The following is a 20,502-nucleotide window of genomic DNA, read 5'->3' as shown; positions in this document are numbered from 1 at the left end:
CACCTGCTCTCAGCCACTACAACAGCTGAGAACGGCAACTCTCCCTTCTAATACCCCAAGAAAACCACACTCCTGGCTACTAGAGGTGTTCTACAAAAGTTTACTACATTAAAACCTAACGTCTGGTCAGAGACAGCCAGGGTGCACATACATCCACACAGCCCGAACACTGAATTCATGGATGCTATGGCAGCCGGCCACAGGTTCAGGGCTTGCTCTGCCTAGCTTTGCTGGCAAACTCCTAGGCATCCTTCAAGACCCCACCCATCAAGAGCAGCCTGTGCTTTCTGAGGCCACCCAGCACTGCCCCTCACAGACACTGGCTCCCGTAGGAGACTCTGGCAACAGGACATGGGAAAGTATCAGTGATGTCCACACCAGGGCTACCAGGAAGTCCGGGGCTGAGTCTGGTTCCTTACATCCTCTTCCTCATCTTGCCCTTCCTGGAGGGGGCACCCCGGCCAAAGGCGCCCTGGCGCAGCTCTTGGGCTCGGCGGCGGTTGCGTGCTGAAAGCTGCTTCAGGCCCCCGCGCTGCAGGAAGCGCTGTTTCTGGGCCTGACGCCGCTGCTTCAGGATCTGTTCCTTGGTCTTGAGTTCTGAGCGCACTCGGCCCGTGGGGGCACTGGGTGCTCGAGGCAGGGAGGCACCTGTCAGCACAGACATTTGGGGAGCTCAGCCTCTGACCCACAGAGCTTGAGCCAGATCAGAGGCCAAACCCCAGGTCACCCGGCACCCTGGCCAGCCCACATTTTCAGAGACTGTTTTAACTCCTTAGGCATCACCTGCCCCTTAAGCCAAAGCTGCCGGTGGTGCCAGCTTTGCAGAGGGACCTCCTGAAAGGTGGCTGCCAACAACCCAGTGTGGCTACCAAAGAGATCCCATCCCAACCCCCGTGGGGACTGGTGCTCTGGGTGGGAAGCCGTCAAGCACCAGCTTCCACACCTCTGGGTGCGCACATGGCCCCACACGGGGAACCATCATCTATCCTGCTACCGGCTACCCCAGGTACCACCTTTTGAGTGGGGGAGGACAATGACCCTGGTCTGCTGGGTAGGGCTGTGCCACAGAAGCCAGGGCAAGTCCACCACAGGACAGGGATGGGGCTTTGCTCATAGGCAGAGTCTGTAGGCCCTGGCCTTGACCACGTCTTCCACGTTAGCACCATACCACCTGCCCTGCCCACCTTGACTTCGCCCTCGCTTTCCACCTCTGCGGGGCCCAGGGCCTCGCTGGTTGGATGATCCTTCTTCCTCGGAGTCCCGGTCATCGATTCTCTGCTTCTGCTTCCACTTCTGGTAGCTGAGTGCCTCATTAAGGAAATGCCCTTAGCATCTAAGCTGGGTGCAGGTCCCTCATAGAAGGCTGCTAGGGAGGCCGCCTGGCCCGGCCCCCAGACAAGACTCTCCTATAGGAGCAGTAGCTGGGAGCTGCCCCGCCCCGCCCCTCCACCCCTCTGCAGCCCTGTCTGTCCCTTTTAGGATACAGGTCACGCTTGTAGGAGCTGCTGATATACCGGCCACTCTCTGTCTTGATCTTCTTCTTGTCCTCCTGGCCTGATTGCCCCACAAACCGCTTCTTCTTCCGGTCCCTGAGGGAGATGGAATCCGCTATGGGAACCTGTTCCCCCACCTGCCCATGTATGTATGTATGTATGTATGTATGTATGTATGTATGTATGTATGTATGCATGTGGCCGGCAGAGGATCAAAGGAAGATGGCCTGCACCAGACACTTGATCACCTCTCCACCTTCCCAGCCTCAAAAGGAGAACGGGGTTTGGGGGCGTGGGGTTTGATCCCCACACCACTTCCCAGACCTGTGTGTGGGGAGCTGCACCAGAGTCCCCATGGGCCTGCCAGGAAACACTAGCTACCACTCACAGTGGGCCACGGAGATGGGGCAGACAAGGCGTCAGCACCCTGCTCTGAGCAGCCAAATGGGGACACAGAAGGCCACAGCCAGAGACACAGAGACGGCCCGGGACACTTCCTGGTCACTCACCACCTGAGCTGCTGCCGACCTCGGCTCATGTTCTGCGCTTCATCTCCCATCAGGTCAAGGACTGCACCAGCCACCTGCTGCTCAAAGGCGCCTGCCGTCCCACCGACGCTCAGCCTGCAGATCCAAGGGGGAGACTTAAGAGCCCAGGCCCTTTCTATGCACCGCATGCTGGGCCACAAGCTCACACTCACCCCCGCTCACTGTCGAAATCCTTGGGCCGGTAGGGGACATAGAACTCCTGGTCCCGATGATGAGCCTCCTCCCTCCTCTGTCTCTTGGCTCCTCGGCTGGGTCCTGGCTTTGGCCGCTTCTGGCCCACCACTTCTGTGAAGACATCCTGACAGACAGAAGCCCAGTGTCATCCCTGTGACCTCGGGGAGCCCCACTAGAACCAAGAGACCAGCGCTTCCCTTTTTTACTGCCAGAGCTCTCCGGCACACACATCATCTGCACACACAAGAGCCCTCGCTTTGGGGAGAAAGACAGGCAGAAGGGGCAGGATGGGCAGCAGGGAATGACACTGTGCTCCAGGACCAGCTCTGACCCCGCTTGGCCCTGGATACTTCTGTACATTAGGATGCACCCGGGGGGTTTGTGGCTGGGCCTCCAGCCTAAGGCACTCTGTGCCTCAGTGAGACAAGAGAGATGGACTGGACATGCAGGAGGGGCCACTGCCTTGTGGGTAGGGTACCCCAGCATCCCCCAGGCCCACTTGCGGGGGCTTCTCTCCCACCAGGACCTTAGGCTGTACTGCTTAGCCACAGCCCAGGCCACAACATCTGGGGAAGGAACTCTGTATAAGAGGGTGCCGAATGCCCTGGAACTGGAGTTACAGGCACCTGTGAGCCACCTAACGTGGGTACTGGCAAGTGAACTTCAATACCCTGCAAGAGTAGTATTTTTTTGTTGTTTTTGAGACAGAGTCTCATTATGTAGACTTGCTATTTACAGGCTGGTCCTGAACTCACAGACATCCGCCAGCCTCTGCCTCCCAAATGCTGGGTTAAAGGCGTGGGGTGTAGGCATGGGGTGCATCAGCACACAGCATGGGCTCTCAACCGCTGACCACTGAGCCAGCTCTGCAGCCCCTTCCTTTGGTTATCACTCTGTAGCCTAGGCTGGCTTTGAACTCGTGGCCATCCTCCTGCCTTAGTCTCCACGCCCACTTCCACAGAAAAGAGATAGGGACATGGGGCTGAACCACTGGCTGCCCCAAGGGCTGCGGGGACCTGGCTGCCCCTGCAGCCCGCACCTCCACACTCTCAGCCACATCCTCTTCCTCTTCCTTCTGCGGCAGCTCCTTCTGGGGCACTGGGTCAGCCGGGCCCTCCTGTCTCTCCTGCCGCCCCTGCTGGAAGCTATCGATTGCTTTTCGGTCCCTCTGCCGCTTGGCACGCATCATCTGGCTGCTTGGGTCCCGATTGGAAGCATTGATCTCAAAGATGGTCTGCAAAAGGGGCGCCATGTTCATGCCTGCCTGCCACCCACCCGCCAGCAACCCCCTAAGCCACTTAGACCTGTATGGGCGCTCCTCAAGCCTTCACCATGGAGGTGGGAACCTCGATATGAGTACTGAGCAATTAGAGGGATGCCCAGAGAAAGTGGATGTCGTGACCAAGGCCACACTGCTAGGAAAAGCCAGAACCCAGACCTCAGATTGAGTGTGCCCTTGGCTTTGAAACCATTGATGCCCGTGTCTCTCCCTAGCGGTTTTTGCTACTGGTCACCTGGCTGGGCTCCCCCTGCCTCTGTACATGAACCCCGTAGCATATGCCCACCCGTGGATACCCAGGAGAAGTGAACGGGCAGGGAGGGTCAGGGCTGGGGATGGATGGCTCTTCAGGCCTCTGAAAGGCAGACAACACATCATTCCCTTAAGGGGACTGACTCTGTCTGAGTGGTGATCTCTTCCCTGGACCTGCTGTGGGTCACAGGAATGCTCCAGAACAGGCGGGGGGACCACTCACTGTGCGGGCTCGGTAGTTCTTGATGCTGTCCACCAGCCTCAGGCGCTGTAGTTCCCCCTCCTCAAATCGGGAGCCTGAGGGGAAGCAAGTGTGTGAGGCCAGGCTGGGTTGTGAAGGGCCGACCCACCCTCACCTGCTCCACCCTGCCGAATCTCACTGAAGAGTGGGTGCAAGCCCAGCCTTGCCAGGTCCAGCTCCTTGGCTCTCTTGATGGACTCAGGTGAGGGCGCTGGACGAGAGCGCACATACTGCTGCTGAGCGTTGTCTGCCACACGGCGCAGGCCCCGAAGGTCCAGCGATGCCTCCAGGGCAGTCTGCAGGCCGCTGTCCTCGTCATCCACCACAGTCTGCGGCACTCGACCCAACACGCCATCCCCGCCAACTGCACCTGCCAGCCGCAAGGCACACTGAGGAGTCAGCCTGTGTCTATTCCCCACGGCTACAAGCCCCAGCACAACAGTTACAGACAAGAGGAACATTTACAGCGGCATGTTCAGTCAGTGCCTAGGATGTACAGGAATACAAACAGAACCCAACTCTGGCAACAACAGCCCAAGAACAGTCCTAAAGCCCAAGGCTGTCCCCATAGACGATGGTGGCTGTCTCCAAGGACACGGTGGGCAGGACCTCCTATGGTCAGACCCAGCAGTCACCTCCCAAAGCCAGACCACTGTACCACACTGCCTGCTTATGAACTCCACAGTGACCCAAGCCCTCCCCCCACCTCCCCTCACCCGAGGGCTCCTCGCATGGCTGGGCGAGGGCAATGGATCGGCCCAGGAACAGGTGCAGGTCAAGCAGGTAGGGGACCTCATCCGGGGCCACCAAGGAATAGGCGGTGCCACTTCGGCCTGCTCGGGCCACACGACCTGGGGACGGGGTGGATGGAGAGGGGAGAGTTGAGTTTCAGCGGAGAGAACCTAACTCCCCAAGGGCTAGAGCTAAGCCAGGGCCTTTCCTACAGGGTGGGTGAACAGGGGTGGGCACAGGTTGGTACAAAGCCCAAGAGAGTGAGGGCAGGCAGGGGCAAGCATCACTTGTGAGCAGACTTCCCCAGAAGCACAGTCAGGACTGCAAACTCCCACAAAAAGAGGTTTGGGCCGGGACTTCCTACAGGTGATAGGGCAGAGGACCAGTCAACAAGTTGATGACTACCAGGTGGAAATAACAGCGCCGAGGGAAGGGCGAGCACCTGGCCCACCACTTGTCTGTACAATAAAGTTTTAATGGCACACAGCCGTGCCCATTTATTTACATTTTCCCAGTGGGAACTTTCCTCACGATGCAGTAGATTAAATAGCCACAACGAAGATGGCATAGTGCATCAAAATAAAAATGGCCACTACCCAGCCCTTTACTGAAGATGTGCCACCCACAACAAACCATGTCACAGTAAATGGAAACATCTGTAATGCTACACAGTGAGTTGAAAAGCAGCATGTTGGGAAGTAACCCAACACGGCCCCAGCATTGCACTGAATAAATTGTAGGTGTCCGATTTCAGCTTGGTTTGTTGTTTGTGACAGGGTCTGTGCAGCCGAGGCTGGCCTTGAGCTCCTGATTCTCCTGCTTCTGCATCCTGAGTGCTGTGACCACAGACATTCCACACCATGCCCAGCTTTCTTTTGTGTGCTAAGAAACACCACATCCCCTCATTTATAGGTTTCAGTGGGAGTGGTCTGTCATGTGGCACCTGGGGAATCCCCCTTGGGGCTCTAGAAACCCCCAAGAAGGGGAGCCAGCTGTCCAGAAAGCAATGGAGACTTGGGGACAGCAGGCAGCCACCAGAAGGACATATCTGGGACTCACAGTGGGAGACACAGTTAGGGTCTCCTGTAAGTCTGACAGTGACAGACAGACCCCCAGCAACTGTCCTCATACCACTGCCGGCCTCTGCCTGACGGCTGTGCATACGAATCTACCACACTCAGTCACACACGACCAAGAAACCCTGTGCCCAGCCCCCCACCCCCACCCTGTACATATCTTAATCTATCTGTATTTATGAACATAGTGCATGACTCAGTGTGGCCTGTGCAGAGCAACGCCCTAGGTTCTGTCCCCAACATCGAAGGAAAGTCTGAAAGCTGAGAACTACCTGTCGGGATCCATCCAGTAAGCATTGCTTATGGCCTCAGTTTCCCCAAATTCTCAGACACCATTATGGCATGGTGGCCTCCCTTCACCCAGCCAGGCTCCTCACCCACACGATGCAGGAAGAGCTTGCCCTTGGCGGGGAAGCTATAGTTGATGACATTGTCCAGCAGTGGGATGTCCAGGCCCCGGGCCGCCAGGTCAGTCACGATGAGCGTGGAACATTTGTTGTGTGTGAACTTTGCCAGGTTGATCTTGCGGGCCGTCTGGTCCAGAGCACTGTAGATGTGGGAGCAGCTCACACCCTGGGCCGTCAGCAACTGTTCAGAGCAAAGTGGGAGGGGGGGTGGAGAGGGGCTCAGAGGAGCCAGGGCTGGAGGCTGGGCCCCAATAGGGGCACCATGCACGGTGGGTTTGAACCCCTGGCCCAACATACATGGAACTTCTACCACCTCCTAGCTCTGCAAGGCTGTTGGGACATCAAAGGGCACAATAAAGAGCGATGCTGTAAGGATCCTGTGTGACAATGGGAAAATCATTCAGTCTTTCTGTGCCTCCCAGAATGAAGTGGGTTAATGCACCTCAATGCGTTCACTGAGGACTGAGCCTGGAACACAGGAAGCCCATGAGAGCATCAACCGCTCTCTCAATGTTACTATTTTGGTCTCAGACACTCAGAGGAGGAAGGCGCTGTTTCCATGTGGGGTAAGCGAGACCCAGCCACCCGTGTCCTCGGCAGTGCCCAGGTGTGGCTGCTGGGGTGAGACAGTGGCTAGTTCAGCCCCTCCCCCAGCCTTCTACACTGCTGGGACTTCCCACACTTGCACCTAACTGAGGGCCACACAGGTGTGAATTCACAGAAAAGGTCAAGGACACGCCACGCCGCTAATGTGTGAGCATCATGCCTAGATATCGCACACTGGAAATCCACCCAAATAACCCAAGTCCACTGGGAATTGCTGCAGATGATGTGGACAGACAGGCAGACAGACCAAGACCAGCTGGGGTGTGCTGACAGTAGACGCTCCCACACAACTGTGTCTGAGATGTCAGTGTGTGATAAACGCCCCACCCAGACCCATGGCTGCTCTGTTGCTGCCCTCTGGTGGCCTCTCTTGGCAGTGCAGCTCTGGGCTGAGGATGAAACTGGTCTGTGACCTCACAGGGTCTTCATCCCACAGAGCTCACCTCCATGAGGTACTCTGCGTGGTGCTTTGTGGCTACAAACACCACCGTCTGGTCCTGGGGACGAACGACATTACGCAGCAGGTAGAGAAGCACGGCAGCCTTGGTGTCCTCACGAACCAGGAGGAAGGAGGTCTGCAGGGAGAGGGATGGGTGTGGGCACCTGGCTATGGGCCGGCCGGGCCCACCTGGCCCCAACCCCGGGGAAGAGGCCCAACGCCGCCTCCTCACCTTGAGCTGCTCATTGAGCTTGGCGTCCACATCCAGACGGATGAGCACAGGCTCTGTGAGACCTGTTGGGGTGTGGAGGAGATCGCAGGGGTCACAGAGGGGCGGATCCCAGGCCCTACCCCGCGTGCAGCACCCCACCCCACTGGCTCACCTGCCCGAGCAAATTCCACCAGCAGTTTGGGCAGTGTGGCTGAGAACAGCACTGTCTGGTGGCCCCCGGGGAGGCGGCCTATGATCTCTTGTAGCTGTTCAGCGAACCCCAGCTCAAAGAGCCTGCAGAGAGTGGTGGGCAAGGAGGCTCAGGAGAGGGGCTTCCACCCTTAGGAGCCTGGAACCCTGGCTACCCTCACTCCAGAATCCCTGCCATGTGCAGCTGTTGATCTTGTGTGTGCGTGTGTGTTTCCAGTGCTGGGAGTGAACTCAGCTCCACACAGCCCCGGCAAGCGCTCATCACTGCATACAGCCCAACACTCACTAAGCACTTTTCAGTACTAAGACGTAAACTTAAACTCTCTAGCGCAGGTGCCCCAGGGATGGGGCTACTCAAACACACATCAGGTCCCCCGGGCAGGGCCATTCTCCTGTGGCCTCCCCTCTCTATGCGGCCCAGGCCTTGGGGATAGCCCTGACCGTTGCTTAGGGTCATCTGTGGTCTCACCTGTCCGCTTCATCAAAAACCACGTACTCCACACTCTGTAGCTTCAAGTTCATCTCCACAGCCACGTGCATCAAGCGCCCAGGGGTGGCAATGATTCTAGAAGGATGGACAGGCCAGGTCAGCCCAGGCGCAGGGTCCCACCACTGCCCTCGGTCTCCCCACACCACTCTGGGAAGGGACCCCGAGGATCACCTCCCATCAACACTCACATGTCAGGGTTCTCATGCAGGGCAGCAAACTGATCTTCCATTCTAGGGGGGAAAGCAGGATCAGCCTGAGAGGGCAGAGCGTTCAAGCCTGTCCCTCCTCTATCACAGCCAAGCATCCCCACGCCTCACCGTGGGCCACACACCCCAGGCATGGAAGTGAGACGTGGCTATCGTGAGGCCAAGGCACTGGCCCAGCAGAGACAGACTGAAACACAGGGGAGGACCTCAGACTCTGGCTTCCTCTGCAGCTCCAGACACTTTGCTGCCAAACTACAGCGCCATCTAGTGATTGAGCCTGGAACTACCGGCTTTAACTAGACCCCTGATTCCCTAATGGCTAAGTGCCTGTTCCTGCCTTTCCCCGAGGCACCCCTAGAGCAGCGGAGGAATTCGGATCTTGGCTCCATGTAGCTTGGGAGCCTAGGCTTTTTGACAATCACAGACTGCATCTCTTGGTAGAAGCTGGAGCAAGACCGACCAACAGCAGCCTGAGCCCGGCACCCAGAGAATGAATGACACATCCTGTACAGCTAAGGTCTCACTAAACTCCCTAGCTCAACACTGAGCTGACAGGTCCCTCTGTCCCTGTCCCAGCTTCCATCACATGTCCCCTGACCAGTTTGTCTGAACATGTTGAGAAGCTGCTGTTAGTGACTAGCAACTCAGGACCACAAGGAAACCCTCGAGGTACAGGGGTGTGCCTGCACAGGGAAGCTGGGACATGGGGTGAGGGGTCCTTACTTGTCCCCACCCAGGATCAAAGCTGTCTTGAGGCCGGTGAACTTGCCCAGCTGTGGAGAGAGGGAGAAGGGGTCAAAGGTGAGGGGCTGCCACCTCAGCTTCTTCACAGTTTCCCACCAGGCCCTGCTACCCGCACCTCTTTAGTGAACTTCATGGTCTGCAGGGCGAGCTCCCGGGTGGGCGAGAGGATCAGGGCCCGGGCTCCCGTCTGTGCACTTCGAGCCTTCAGCCGCTCAAACATCGGGAGGAGGAAGCATGCTGTTTTGCCGCTGCCTGTCCGGGCCATGGCCACCACGTCCTTGCCGTCCAAGATCACGGGAATGGTCTGACAGACACATGATGAAGGCAGTGTCAGCTCCGGTCCAGCATGGCTGGCCACAGGTGAGCCCCGGGCCTCTAGACCTATTCTTACAAAAGCCTGTCAATGCATCTCCAGGAATGGGCACCCCAGCTCCTGTGCCGGGAGACTCCACTCTGCCTCCCAAGTTGGGTCCCCACCCTGTCTCCCATCACTGTGAGCAGGCACTGGGTGATCCCTGGGCACTTGTGAGCTGCCTGGGCAGGATCAGCATGACAAGCGGCAGAGAGCCACCAAGCTGCAGCTCTGCTGGACCCAACCTTCTCCCCCGTGAAATGGCTAAGCTAGTGGAGCTTCAGCCACTGTGCGGAGGGCCAGCAACATCGTCACCTGACCACTGCTCACTGCTGCCCCAACCCATTGCTCTCCAGTTCTTACCTTCCTCTGGATGGGCGTTGGCACCTTGTAGCCCTTTTTCATAATCCCTTTGAACACAGGGTAGCTCAAGCCTGGGGAGACATGGGAGCGATCAGGGGTTTGGGGGCAACAGCAGCCACCAGATACAGGACAAAGGACCATGTTCACCACACAGAAAGAAAAACAGAAAGCAACATACTGAAGAAGGTTAAAGGAGTCTAGGACACCAAACTGGCAGGGACACCTCACTTGACCTCTGCTGGAATTCTCTCTCATTTATTCTTCTGTCTGAGCTATGCACCCCACATGGCCATGAACTTGTGGTCTTTGCCTCTGCCTCTGAGCACTGGGCTCACAGACTTGTGTCACTCTAATGGGTGTGGCAGGGATGTTGGGAAATGGGGTCAGTATGGATGGGAGAGTGGCCCTCAGGGACTTCACAAGACCTGGACTGAGGACCTGGGAGGCAGCAGGAGGGGGCCTAGAGGCCAGTAAAGGACTTCAACTGTTTTCTGGTCAACCCCTCATCTTTGCCGTGTACGCCTACATACATGTCTCTGCGTGATCCCCCAATTATCAACGGGAGCCAGCACTTTGCTTTAAATCTAAACAGCCATCTGGATGGCATGTTTTTAAAGATTTAATTTACTTATTATATATACAGTGTTCTGTATGTATGTATGCCCGCCTGCCAGAGCCAGATCTCATTATAGATGACTGTGAGACACCATGTGATTGCTAGGAATTGAACTCAGGACGTCTGGAAGACCAGTCGGTGCTATTAACTGCTAAGCCATCTCTCCAGTCCTAGAACACTTTTATGAATCAACTATTTGGTTTCTTTAACCCATTCTCTTAGGGCTTCTGTCCTTTACGTATTGATTTGTAAGAATTCTTTGCATATTGTAGATAACGTAGATAATACAGACCTTCTGTCTGTCTCATAGGCTTCAGATACTTTTGGTTTTGTTGTGAGACAGGGTCTTACTAGCCATGGGATAGACCACCATGCCCAGCTCTTTTTTAGTTGCTATTAAAAGCCACTCGGTGGGTTTCTCAATCCTTGCCCTGGCAGCTACTGCTCCATCAAGGGCAGAGCACTTAAGCTGTGATTCCCAGTGTCCTGACACCACTCCATCATCCCACGCCCATCTCTCTTCAAGGCTATCCTCCTACCTGCCACCTCCTGTGCCTGTACGGGTGGCCCCCTTTCCAAGCCTGCTGTGGACTGTTTCTACTACCTCAGCTTACTTAACACCTACCACACAGGAAGACATCAGTACCTGAGCACAGAGGGCACAAAGACCCCCCCCCAACAACCACTCACCAGGCTACTCCCTGGGACCCCAGTACCCAGCCTCTTTACCCACCCATGGACTGGAAGCCTCCAGACTTCTTCTTTTTCTTGTTCTGGGCTCGCACCAACTCCCGGGTGTCGGGCTCCACATCTGATACGCACTCTGAGGTAGGAAAGGAGGGCAAGGCTCTGCCGGGGCCCAGCTGTGAGGGAGGGATGGAGAGGTGGTATCACTGTAGCTATGACGGACCTGACCACAAGGGTGTGAGCCCCAACTCTCCCACAAGCACTCCTTGGACCAAGCTGGGGCAGAGGTACAAATCAGTTCTACAAAAAGACTATGGGGCTTGCCAGCTGGGCTCCACCCCTTACCAGCAGTGCAGCCACCTCCCAGAACCTGAGGGCTCCCTTCTAGAAACTGAGGTCAAGGGGCACGGGGTGTGTAAAGACCCAGTGGGAAGTACAGGCTTGGTCAGGAGAGATGGGTGTTGAAGGCAGAGGATGTGTGTGCGTGCGTGCGTGCGTGCGTGAATATGCATGCCTGTAGTAGCCCGGGTATACCTGAGGAGTGGCCACAGCACCTGGCTGTCCTGGAACTCACTCTGTAGACCAGGCTGACCTCAAACCCACTGAGACCCACCTGTCTCTGCCTCCCGAGTACTGGTATCAAAAGCACACACCACTATGCTTGGATCTTATTTCCAATTTCTGATGAATTTTTAAAAAATAACAATTTATCTCTTCTCCCCCACCAAATGTTTCTCTTGTCCTGGTAGTGTTGAGGACAGAGTCCTCCGTCACTGAACTACACCCCCAGCCCTTTTCTTACTCTTTATTTTTGAGACAAGGTCTCACTAAGTTGCCCAAGCTAACCTTGAACTCCTCATGTAGCCCAGGCTGGCCTTGAATTTGCAATCCTCCTGCCTCAGTCTCCTAAGCAGCTGGGATCACAAGACTGTACCATCAGGCTTGGCCTATTTCTATTCCTTTCTCATTTTCATCTTGAGTCTTATTTCTTTTTTCCTTTTTTCTCTTCTTTTCTTTTCTTTTTTTTTTTTTTTGTCTGTCTCAAAAAAGAACTCCAGGCCAGGCGGTGGTGGTGCACACCTTTAATCTCAGCACTTGGGAGGCAGAGGCAGGTGGATCTCAGTGAGTTCAAGGCCACCCTAGTCTTCACAGTCAGTTCCAGGACATCCAGGACTGTTACACAGAGAAACCCTGTCTTGAAAAACCAAAAAGAAAGAAAAAGAACTCGTAGCTATAAATATGAGATGAACCCAGATTCTGTGACTAAATAGCAGGGATCTGGTGAGTCAAACACTGGTATTTACAACACCACATTTGGTGGCTACTACACTGGACGACACAGACGTAGACCATTTACTGCCCAGCTATGTCCAGGTTTTTAAATGTATTGTTTTGCCTGCACAGATTATGTGCACCATGTACGTGCAGTACCCAAGAAGACCAGCAGAGGGTGTTGAACCCCAATTTGCTGAAACCAATGAACCCACTCCTTCCTTCAGCCCCTACATGTTACCTGATGCTAGGGATCAAATTTGTGTTGTTGGGCTTACCAGGCAAGCATCTCAACCTCCTAGATCACCTCTCTGGCCTCTCAACCTGTTTTCTGGCTTACACATAACACACTTTATGGGTCTTTGTATAACTCTTCTGTTCTGTTCTGTTTTTGGCCTCACAGGATCTCCTGCACCCAGGCTGGTCTTCCGAACCTCCAATCCTGCCTCCACCTTCTAAGTGCTGGGATGTGTGGTGAAGCAGCCAATTCCTTCATTGACTTCTTTCGGTGAAATTCATCAAGTAACTTTTAAATTCTAAAACCTCTGGGGGGGTCATTGTATAACTTATTACAAGCCTGAGAAAGATTGTGGGGGCAGACTTGCCATCCCAGCACTCGGGAGGCCGGGGGATCAGGAGATCAAAACCACCCTTTGCCCCACAGTCGATCCTAGGCTACGCAGGGCTGCACAAGACCCTGTCTGACACTTTAACATGATGGGCAGTGGTGGTGCACGCCTTTGATCCCAGCACTCAAGAGGCAGAGGCAGGCTGATCTCTGTGAGTTCAAGACCAGCCTGGTCTACACAGTTTGAGACCCTGTCTCAAAACATAACAAATGAATAAATAAATACAAAAACTTAACATGAGGCAAATTCATTTTCCTGACAATAGTTAAGCCTTGCTCATTGGAATTTTTGTTACTAGTTTGAGCATTCTGCTTGGGGATCCCCACCTCCTTCATTTGAAGACAACTGTTTCAAGATTACATGAAAAAGACCCCGGGGATACAGGTAACTGACTGAGCATATACAAGGCTGACACTTCCAGGACTCTGGGTTTGGTCTCCAACCCTGCCAAAACAAGACGGGGTGGGGCCGGGAGGGGAGGATGAAAGAGACTTTCCCACTGATTCTAAGTTGACGGACTCTGGTTCCCATGCAGTATCCTGGTTTCATTTAAACGCACAAGGATACTGGTTTTGTTTGTTTGTTTGCTTGGGAGGGGTTGGGGGGGAGCAGCTCAATGACACAGTGTAAACTTGGCTGCTCTCCCAGACAGACCTTTAATAAGTATGTTTGTGTCCCAGGATGGAGGACCTTTTACGTTTTTCTTGTAAAGCAAAACATTCAGGATTGGTAGTAGAGCTCTTACCAGCTCACTATATAGCCAAGGGTGGCCTTGAACTCCTGACCCTCTTGCCTCCACCAATCCTACCCCAGGTGCTAGGATGACAGGTATGGGCCGCAATACCTGCTTTTCTGTGGTGATAGGTAGGGCTCGAACCCCACGTGTGTTTCGGGCTTGCTAGGCAAGCGCTTTACCAACTGAGCTACATCCGGAGCCCGCAGGCTGGGTTTGTATAGTTGAGCAACTTCTGTAAGTCAGTGTAAGGCTCGGCCTCAGCGAAGCCCATGGTCTGAACCACGTGCGCAGCCTTCTCTTCTTCGGCAATCACTCCCCGCGCTCTCGCTGCCTTGTCAGTCTGCACAACTAGTGACCACCGACCACCTACTGAGTTCCGCGCACGGGCTGAACTGGGGTGGAGGAATGGAGGAACATACCCGCTGTGCACAGGACAGCAGGCTTGCTTTCCTGCCCCTTTGGAGCTCAGGCCTGTCTCCCCACGGGCACCCACCCATTTGGAACCAGACCATCCCCAGTTTCAATCCTGCTGTCCGTCCCTGACAGTGCTGACTAGGCCTGCACGGCTGAGCCGCGGCAAATGTCTGCAAATACTACTTCAGTTTATAACCGGCTGCTTAGAGGACTGGTCCAGCCTCTCCTTTATTTTATCTCCTAAGACTGTCCGAAGCCCAGGCGGACCCTCGCACTTGCACTTTCCATTGGCCACATAGTAACTGAGCCCCGCCCCTTGCAGAAGGTACCCAATGAGGGCTCACAATAAGTGAAACGGACAAGCGGAAGGGCGCAGGCTGAGGGCCCGATCAGGGACTCCGCGTTCCTACCTTCCGCGCCCGAGCGTCATCCTCCGCTTGGATCTCGAACTCGCCGTCCTCTGAGTCGCTGTCGCGGGCCTGGGAAGCCCCAGTCCGGCGCTTACGCAGCCCCTTCTTCTTCCACGGCGCCATGGTGGCACGCGAGCGCGGGCCGGGACCCACGCGTCTGCCGGCAGCCATGCGAGCCGGGAACTCGGACCCGGAAGAGGGCGGGGCCTAAAGGACGCACAGCCTGAGGGAGGGCGAACCTTGGGGTGGGGGGAAGACGCACGAGCAGCGTCGTGATCAGGCTCCACCCCTAAGGCGCGGCCTGAGGAACCAACCAGCAGAGTGAAGGGCGGGGCCTGAGAGACCAACCCCCCCCCCGCGCGGGGACTGCGTCAACGTGGCTTCACCAATGGGGCGGGGTCTGAGGGGCATACCAGCCGGGTGGAGGCGGGGCTTGAGGAACATACCAACTAGTGGGGGTGAGGCGCGAGGAATGTACCACCTGAACAGGGATAGAGGCTTAAGGGACGTAATAACTGTGCAAATATCAAGCTCTGAAGGATGTAACAACTGTACTGGGAGCCGGATGTGAGGGACATACCAACTGAGCGTGTGGAAGGACTTGAGGAATGTACCAACTATGCAGGGCCGAACCCTGAGAGGCGGGGCTTAAGGGACGACTCAACGAAACAGGGGTGTGGCCTGAGGAACGTACCAAATGCGCAGGGGCGGGCCATGCGTCCTGTTGCCCAGCGCGGGATGCGCGTGGGTGTGTGTCGCTGTGGCACCGCTGTGCTTGCTGTGCTGTGCGGGGACTTGTGGCGGAGCTGGAGTTTGCTGGCCAGAGGCCCCGGTAGGAAAATCTCCGGGCACGGAGGAATTTCGGCGATGCCTGCGCTTTCAGATTTGTACACTTGACTGGTGCACTGTACTCCTCTGTTTCGAGCCTGAGTTCTGGTCGGGGAAAATGGATTTAATATGAGAGACCGAACGGGGCGATTGGCGAGAACTAGAACGCCCTACATTTGCAAAGTGCTTTGCACAAGGTAGGCGTGGGAGCGACAGTGACTTGGGAGTCCCTTTTCCCTCCCACCATAGTTGGGTTTTTCTGGTTGGTGCTATGCCACTGTACGCCCGTAGTCCTACTGTAAATATTTGTTGAGCATACACCATAGGCTAAACGTGTGTATCTATTTATTCATTAAATATTTGCTGACAGCATTTTTTCCCCTGTCTTGACAACTAAAAAGACAAGAGTGCCTCCTTAGCCTGCAGCTTGCACAGACCATGGGCTTCGAACCCGTGCATTTCAGACGCCAGACAATCGTGCAGTTCTTTCTACATGGGGAGTAGAGGCAGGAATCAGAGTAAAGGTCATTGGCTGTAGAATATAATGAGTTCCAGGCCAGCTTGAGCTACAAGAAACCCTGGGTAGGATGGGTCATGGAAGTGATTCATTTCCAAGATGCCTCCTGAATTGGTAGTCCCCTTTTGAGAAAGACCAGTCCCTTTCCCTCAGCAGGAAAAGGCCCTTGCCTTGAGACTCCGGGTTGCCACTGTTACTCACCTGATCCTGCTCTCAGCTCACTCACCCTTTCCACAGGGAGCCCTGGAGGCTGAGTCTGGCAGGCAGAGCACAGACACTGTCTCCCTTGACCACTGACGGCAGTGAAGATCCTGGTGGCACTGACCCGCGGTGGGATGCAGGCGCTCCACCTTCAGCACCGCAGTCCCAGAAGCTACAGGGTCAAGGCCAGGGCATCCTATGTGGACGAGACCCTGTTTGGCAGCCCTTCGGGAACCCGGCCCACCCCACCAGACTTTGACCCACCATGGGTGCAGAACAGTAACGGGACAAGAGGAGTGGGCCCAGAACCACCGAAGGTTTCTCTGGTCAAGAGAGATTGTGAGTCGACCCCCTCCAGGGGCAGCACCCCAAACCTCACACCAAGAAAGAAAAACAAATACAGGTAACAGGGTGGGGGTGTGCTGATGGACTAAGTAAGGGTGGCTGTCTTGGTCACTTTTCTGGTTGCTGTGATAAAATATTTAGGCCAGCAGGGGTTTATTCTGGCTTGTGGTTGCAGGCCCGATGTGGGGGCTAGAGACAGCAGGTCACATGACTCTTTTCCTTTCCTTTAGTTCCAGAGCATCCCCCCCCCTTCAGACACTCCAGGCACTCATGGTGCATACACTTCCATGCACACAGAGGAAGGTCCCTCGTAGGCACGCCCATGGGCCAACCTGACATAGTTAGCCGTCCCTCTCTGCACTCTCCTCCCAGGTGATCCCAGATCCTGCCAAGTTGACAGTTGAAACTGGCCTTCATTTTAGCCACTGAGCTCCCTGGTTCAGCTGCTATCCACCTGCTGTGTGGCGGTGGGCAAGCGCCTTGACTTCTCTGTGCCGCAGTATACTCAGAGAGTGGGGAATACCTTGGCATAGCTGCCGAATGCTTAGGAAGGGCTTGATCAGTGGTGGTGTTGGCTGGTGAGATGGCTCAATGGGTAGAGGCTCCTGTTTTGAGCCTGGTGACCTGTGATTGCCGGAACCTTCATAGAGGTGGAAGGACAGAATGACCTCCCTATGTGTGCCCTGTCTGAACACGCCTACATAGTCACATCACATACACATAGTAATGATAAATTTAAAATATTTTTAAAGGAAATTTCTTGGGGGGAAAAAAAAAAACTTCAGCCCTCCCAAATAAGAAAAATGCATCTCTGTTGAGCTCATAGAGACTTTTTTGAAAAGTCTGCTTGTATTTGGCTATTTTTGTATGGGAGGGGTGTATACTGGTAGAGGTCAAAGGACAACTTGTCCTTTCCTTTTACCATGTGGGTCCTGAGGATTGAAGCACCCATACCCACTGAACCATCTTGCTGGCCCAAGCTCTTATAGTTTTTTTTTTGTTGTTATTGTTGTTCCTAAACAAGTGTGACTACTGTGTGCATAGCACTTAATGAATTTCATTACTCCATTAATCTGGACCTGAGTAAATTCAGGAGGGTGTCTGTCATTTGATGCATAAGACTTCAGCATGTACAGATACTCACAAGGGTTACTGGAGTGCCCCCCCCCATATATCAAGGAATGGCTGTAGTTAGGATTCTTGATGGTGGAGTTCATGAGGTGCTTCAAGTGAGGGTCCTTCTTATGACTGCTCCCCTCTCCATCATGTCTGTCTCCAGGAGAAGAGGGAAACAAGCCCCAAGCTACTTTGGGCTGATACCTATGAGCCTGTTGAACAATTCAGGGCCCCCTGAGGGTGCCAGGCAGGCCCCCACTGCTCCCCCCTGCTGGTGAGGGAGTAAGGTTGTAGAGGGCTTTAATGTGTCACCCCAGGTCACTGCACCCTTCCCTTTTTCCTAGGTTGATTGGCCACACCCCGTCCTACTGTGATGAGTCACTGTTCGGCTCCCGGACACAGGACCCCAGCAAGGAGGGGTCTCGGACAGCCATGGGAGATGCTGCCAAGCTCAGGACCCTTTTCTGGACGCCACCACCCACTCCTAGAGACGGCCACTCACCTCGCTCCAGGGAGACCCCACTTCGAGCCATTCACCCAGATGGACCCTCCAGGACAGAACCCAGCATGACCTCGGGCTCCCAGAAAACATCCCAGGAGGGGTTGAATGCTCCCCACTCTCTGGGGCGGAGGCGTTCCCATTCACTCACCCACCTGAGTGTCCCTAGCATGGGTCATCCAGCTGCCAGTGTCCCCCAGACCAATGGACCTTGGAGTCCCCGGTCTTCCACATCAAGGATGACTGTCCAGAGTCCCCTGGTTACTCCCAAGGCACGGTCAGGCAGTGTTTCAGGGTCAGCTGCCCCTCAACGAGGAGCTGCCCCTCCCAAGCCAAAGCCTCCTTGGAAATGAGGCTCTCAGCAGGTAAGCCTTTGGCTCACAGCAAGGACTCAGCACAGGTGGGGCCCTCTGGGGACCAGTGTCTCCAGGGTCCCCAAGCACTGGAGAAGCCTCTGTGGGGCTCCATGGTGAGGATAGGCCATACTTTCCTTTGTCCCCACAAGCTCCGGATGTCCCTAACCCTCTCTGCAGGGTATTTGGGGTCCTTGAGACATCCTTCTGGCCATTTCTCAGCCTCTTTGTTCATGGGTGCCAAACCTCACCCAGCTTCCTGTTCAGGACTCAGTTTCTACAGGAGTCTGGGGGCCTTGAAGGACTTTCCCGGGCTGTGTGTGGACCCCAAGGGTGGAACATGGGGAGACAGTAATATTTGTGTATTTATTCCACGTATTAAATGTATTTAGCTCATCAAAGCCCAGTGGCGTGTTACATTTTAACCCCCCCCCCTTAAGTAAAGGCCTCGGTGGATTTAAATAGTAGAGTTAAACAGAACCACAGGTGATTTAAGTATGTGACAGAAATGACACTGGCTGCTGAGGTCTGAGGACCTCAAGTAATGCTTAGTCTACTCCGATCCTGTCTGCCCTGTGACTCCATTCATGGGTGGGTGGGTGGTTCTTGCCAGCTCAGGACATAAGAAGAGTCTTTTGATAGCAATTGTCTTGTTAGGGGGTGGGGATGTAGTTTACCCAGCATACATGAATGGGGCCCTGGGATCAATGCCCAGCAACCTCCGCCCCCAACAAAACAGAACAGGACTTAGTGATGAGCCAGGTGGAAAAGGCAGGCAGGGACAGGCGTATGCAGAGCCCTAGGCCTGGGCTGCTGGGTACTGCCCTGCCCTGCACTGCTGTGGGGCCCTGGGCCTCAGAGCTTCATTCAGGTCCTCCTTCCCTGGATGATGACAATGGGGTCTTGAGCCTCTCCTGGTCCCCCTCCCTTCCTGAGCATTTCATGGATCCCCATGGGCATCTCACTATTGTCTAGGTATAGCCAGGCCCAGGAACATGTGCAATCAATCACCTGCAGAGGTCAGACAGCTGTATCTGGGCACAGATATACTGCACCTTAGCAATGTGGGATGTTTAAGCTTCTAGAACTTTCACAAAGGATTGGTTAGTCTGCCTCCTGTTTTTCTGTCCCCTCCCTTCATGTCGATAGGCAGGGGCTAGTACCACGTTCTTCTCCGCCTATACTAAAAGTCAGCTGGAGCCCAGGGTGATCCCACCAGGTGGTTGATACCAGGCTCCGAGTGTGGTTAATACCAGGCTGTGGTGTCACAGAAATGGGGGGACAGGACGGGGGCAGCCTGATGGGAACGACAAAAGGTTGGGGGAGGGGGCACTAGAGAGTGCTTACTGCTCTTCTAGAAGACCTGGGCTTGGTTCTCAGCACCCACATCAGGTGGGTTATAATTCCAGTTCTGAGGGACCCAACACCCTCTGACCTCTGGAGGCATCAGGCATGCATGTGATGTATACACACACACACACACACACACACACACACACACACACACACCTCTTAAGGAAAGGAGAGGCAGCTGGATCTTTGAGTTTGAGGCCAGCCTGGTCTACAGAGCTAGTGAGCTAGTTCTAGGACAGCCAAGGCTACAAAAAAAAAAGTGGGGACAGAGGCCCTGAATTCAGATGTCCTCACCCTCCTCAAGTGGCTCACAAACATCTGTAACTCTAGTTCCAATGAATTTTGTACCTAGCTGTGGACTCCATGGGTACAGCCACATAAATAAAATAATCCTATTTTGTTGTTGTTTTGTTTTTTCACAGACAGGGTTTCCCCATGTAGCTCTGGCTGTCCTGGCACTCACTCTGTAGACCAGGCTGGCCTTGAACTCAGAGATCCTCTTACCTCAGCCTCCCGAGTGCTGGGATTAAGGCAAGGCATGCACCCCCATGACCCCCACCCCCTTGGCCATCCTTTGTATTTTAAAGTGGAGGAAGGAATCAGCCAGAAGAGGTGGCTCATGCCTGTAAATTCAGCATTTAGCAATCAGAGGCATGAGGATCACCATAAGTTCCAGGCCGGCCTGGGCTACAGAAGAATACTT

The 20,502-nt window shown here is 54.7% G+C and overlaps 2 protein-coding genes across 2 annotated transcripts; one reads left to right on the top strand and one right to left on the bottom strand.

Moving 5' to 3' along the window:
- Positions 1–86: 86 nt before the first annotated feature.
- Ddx54 (DEAD-box helicase 54) lies at positions 87–14,802 on the bottom strand. Its single transcript, XM_051176537.1, has 20 exons — positions 14,588–14,802; positions 11,173–11,302; positions 9,824–9,894; positions 9,224–9,412; positions 9,088–9,137; positions 8,347–8,388; positions 8,138–8,233; positions 7,631–7,752; positions 7,480–7,541; positions 7,252–7,383; positions 6,173–6,383; positions 4,704–4,838; positions 4,127–4,357; positions 3,970–4,043; positions 3,255–3,449; positions 2,194–2,339; positions 2,003–2,116; positions 1,485–1,589; positions 1,185–1,300; positions 87–648 (listed from the first exon to the last, which is right to left on the bottom strand). The coding sequence occupies exons 1-20, from the start codon at positions 14,756–14,758 to the stop codon at positions 416–418; spliced, it is 2,625 nt and encodes an 874-aa protein (XP_051032494.1). The 5' UTR covers positions 14,759–14,802; the 3' UTR covers positions 87–415.
- A 559-nt stretch (positions 14,803–15,361) lies between these two features.
- Positions 15,362–18,803, top strand: Rita1 (RBPJ interacting and tubulin associated 1). Its single transcript, XM_051176550.1, is given in 4 exon segments — positions 15,362–15,612; positions 16,170–16,245; positions 16,247–16,536; positions 17,939–18,803. Coding segments are annotated over 4 exon segments (942 nt in total). The 5' UTR covers positions 15,362–15,544; the 3' UTR covers positions 18,447–18,803.
- Positions 18,804–20,502: the final 1,699 nt, after the last annotated feature.

Source organism: Phodopus roborovskii, unplaced genomic scaffold, assembly GCF_943737965.1.
Source record: "Phodopus roborovskii unplaced genomic scaffold, PHOROB, whole genome shotgun sequence".
Classification (NCBI taxonomy): Eukaryota; Metazoa; Chordata; class Mammalia; order Rodentia; family Cricetidae; genus Phodopus; species Phodopus roborovskii.
The sequence above is the reverse complement of the archived record's forward strand: the minus strand, read 5'-3'. Positions and strand labels throughout refer to the sequence as shown.

Bases quoted from the DNA above. Each gene is read 5' to 3' on its own strand.
- Ddx54 (XM_051176537.1), bottom strand. From the start codon at position 14,758: ATGGCTGCCGGCAGACGCGTGGGTCCCGGCCCGCGCTCGCGTGCCACC. The intron at 6,384-7,251 runs GTGAGCTCTGTG...TGCTCTGAACAG, and splicing joins ACGCAGAGTACCTCATGGAG to TTGCTGACGGCCCAGGGTGT. The intron at 4,044-4,126 runs GTGAGATTCGGC...GCTTCCCCTCAG, and splicing joins GGGCTTGCACCCACTCTTCA to GCTCCCGATTTGAGGAGGGG.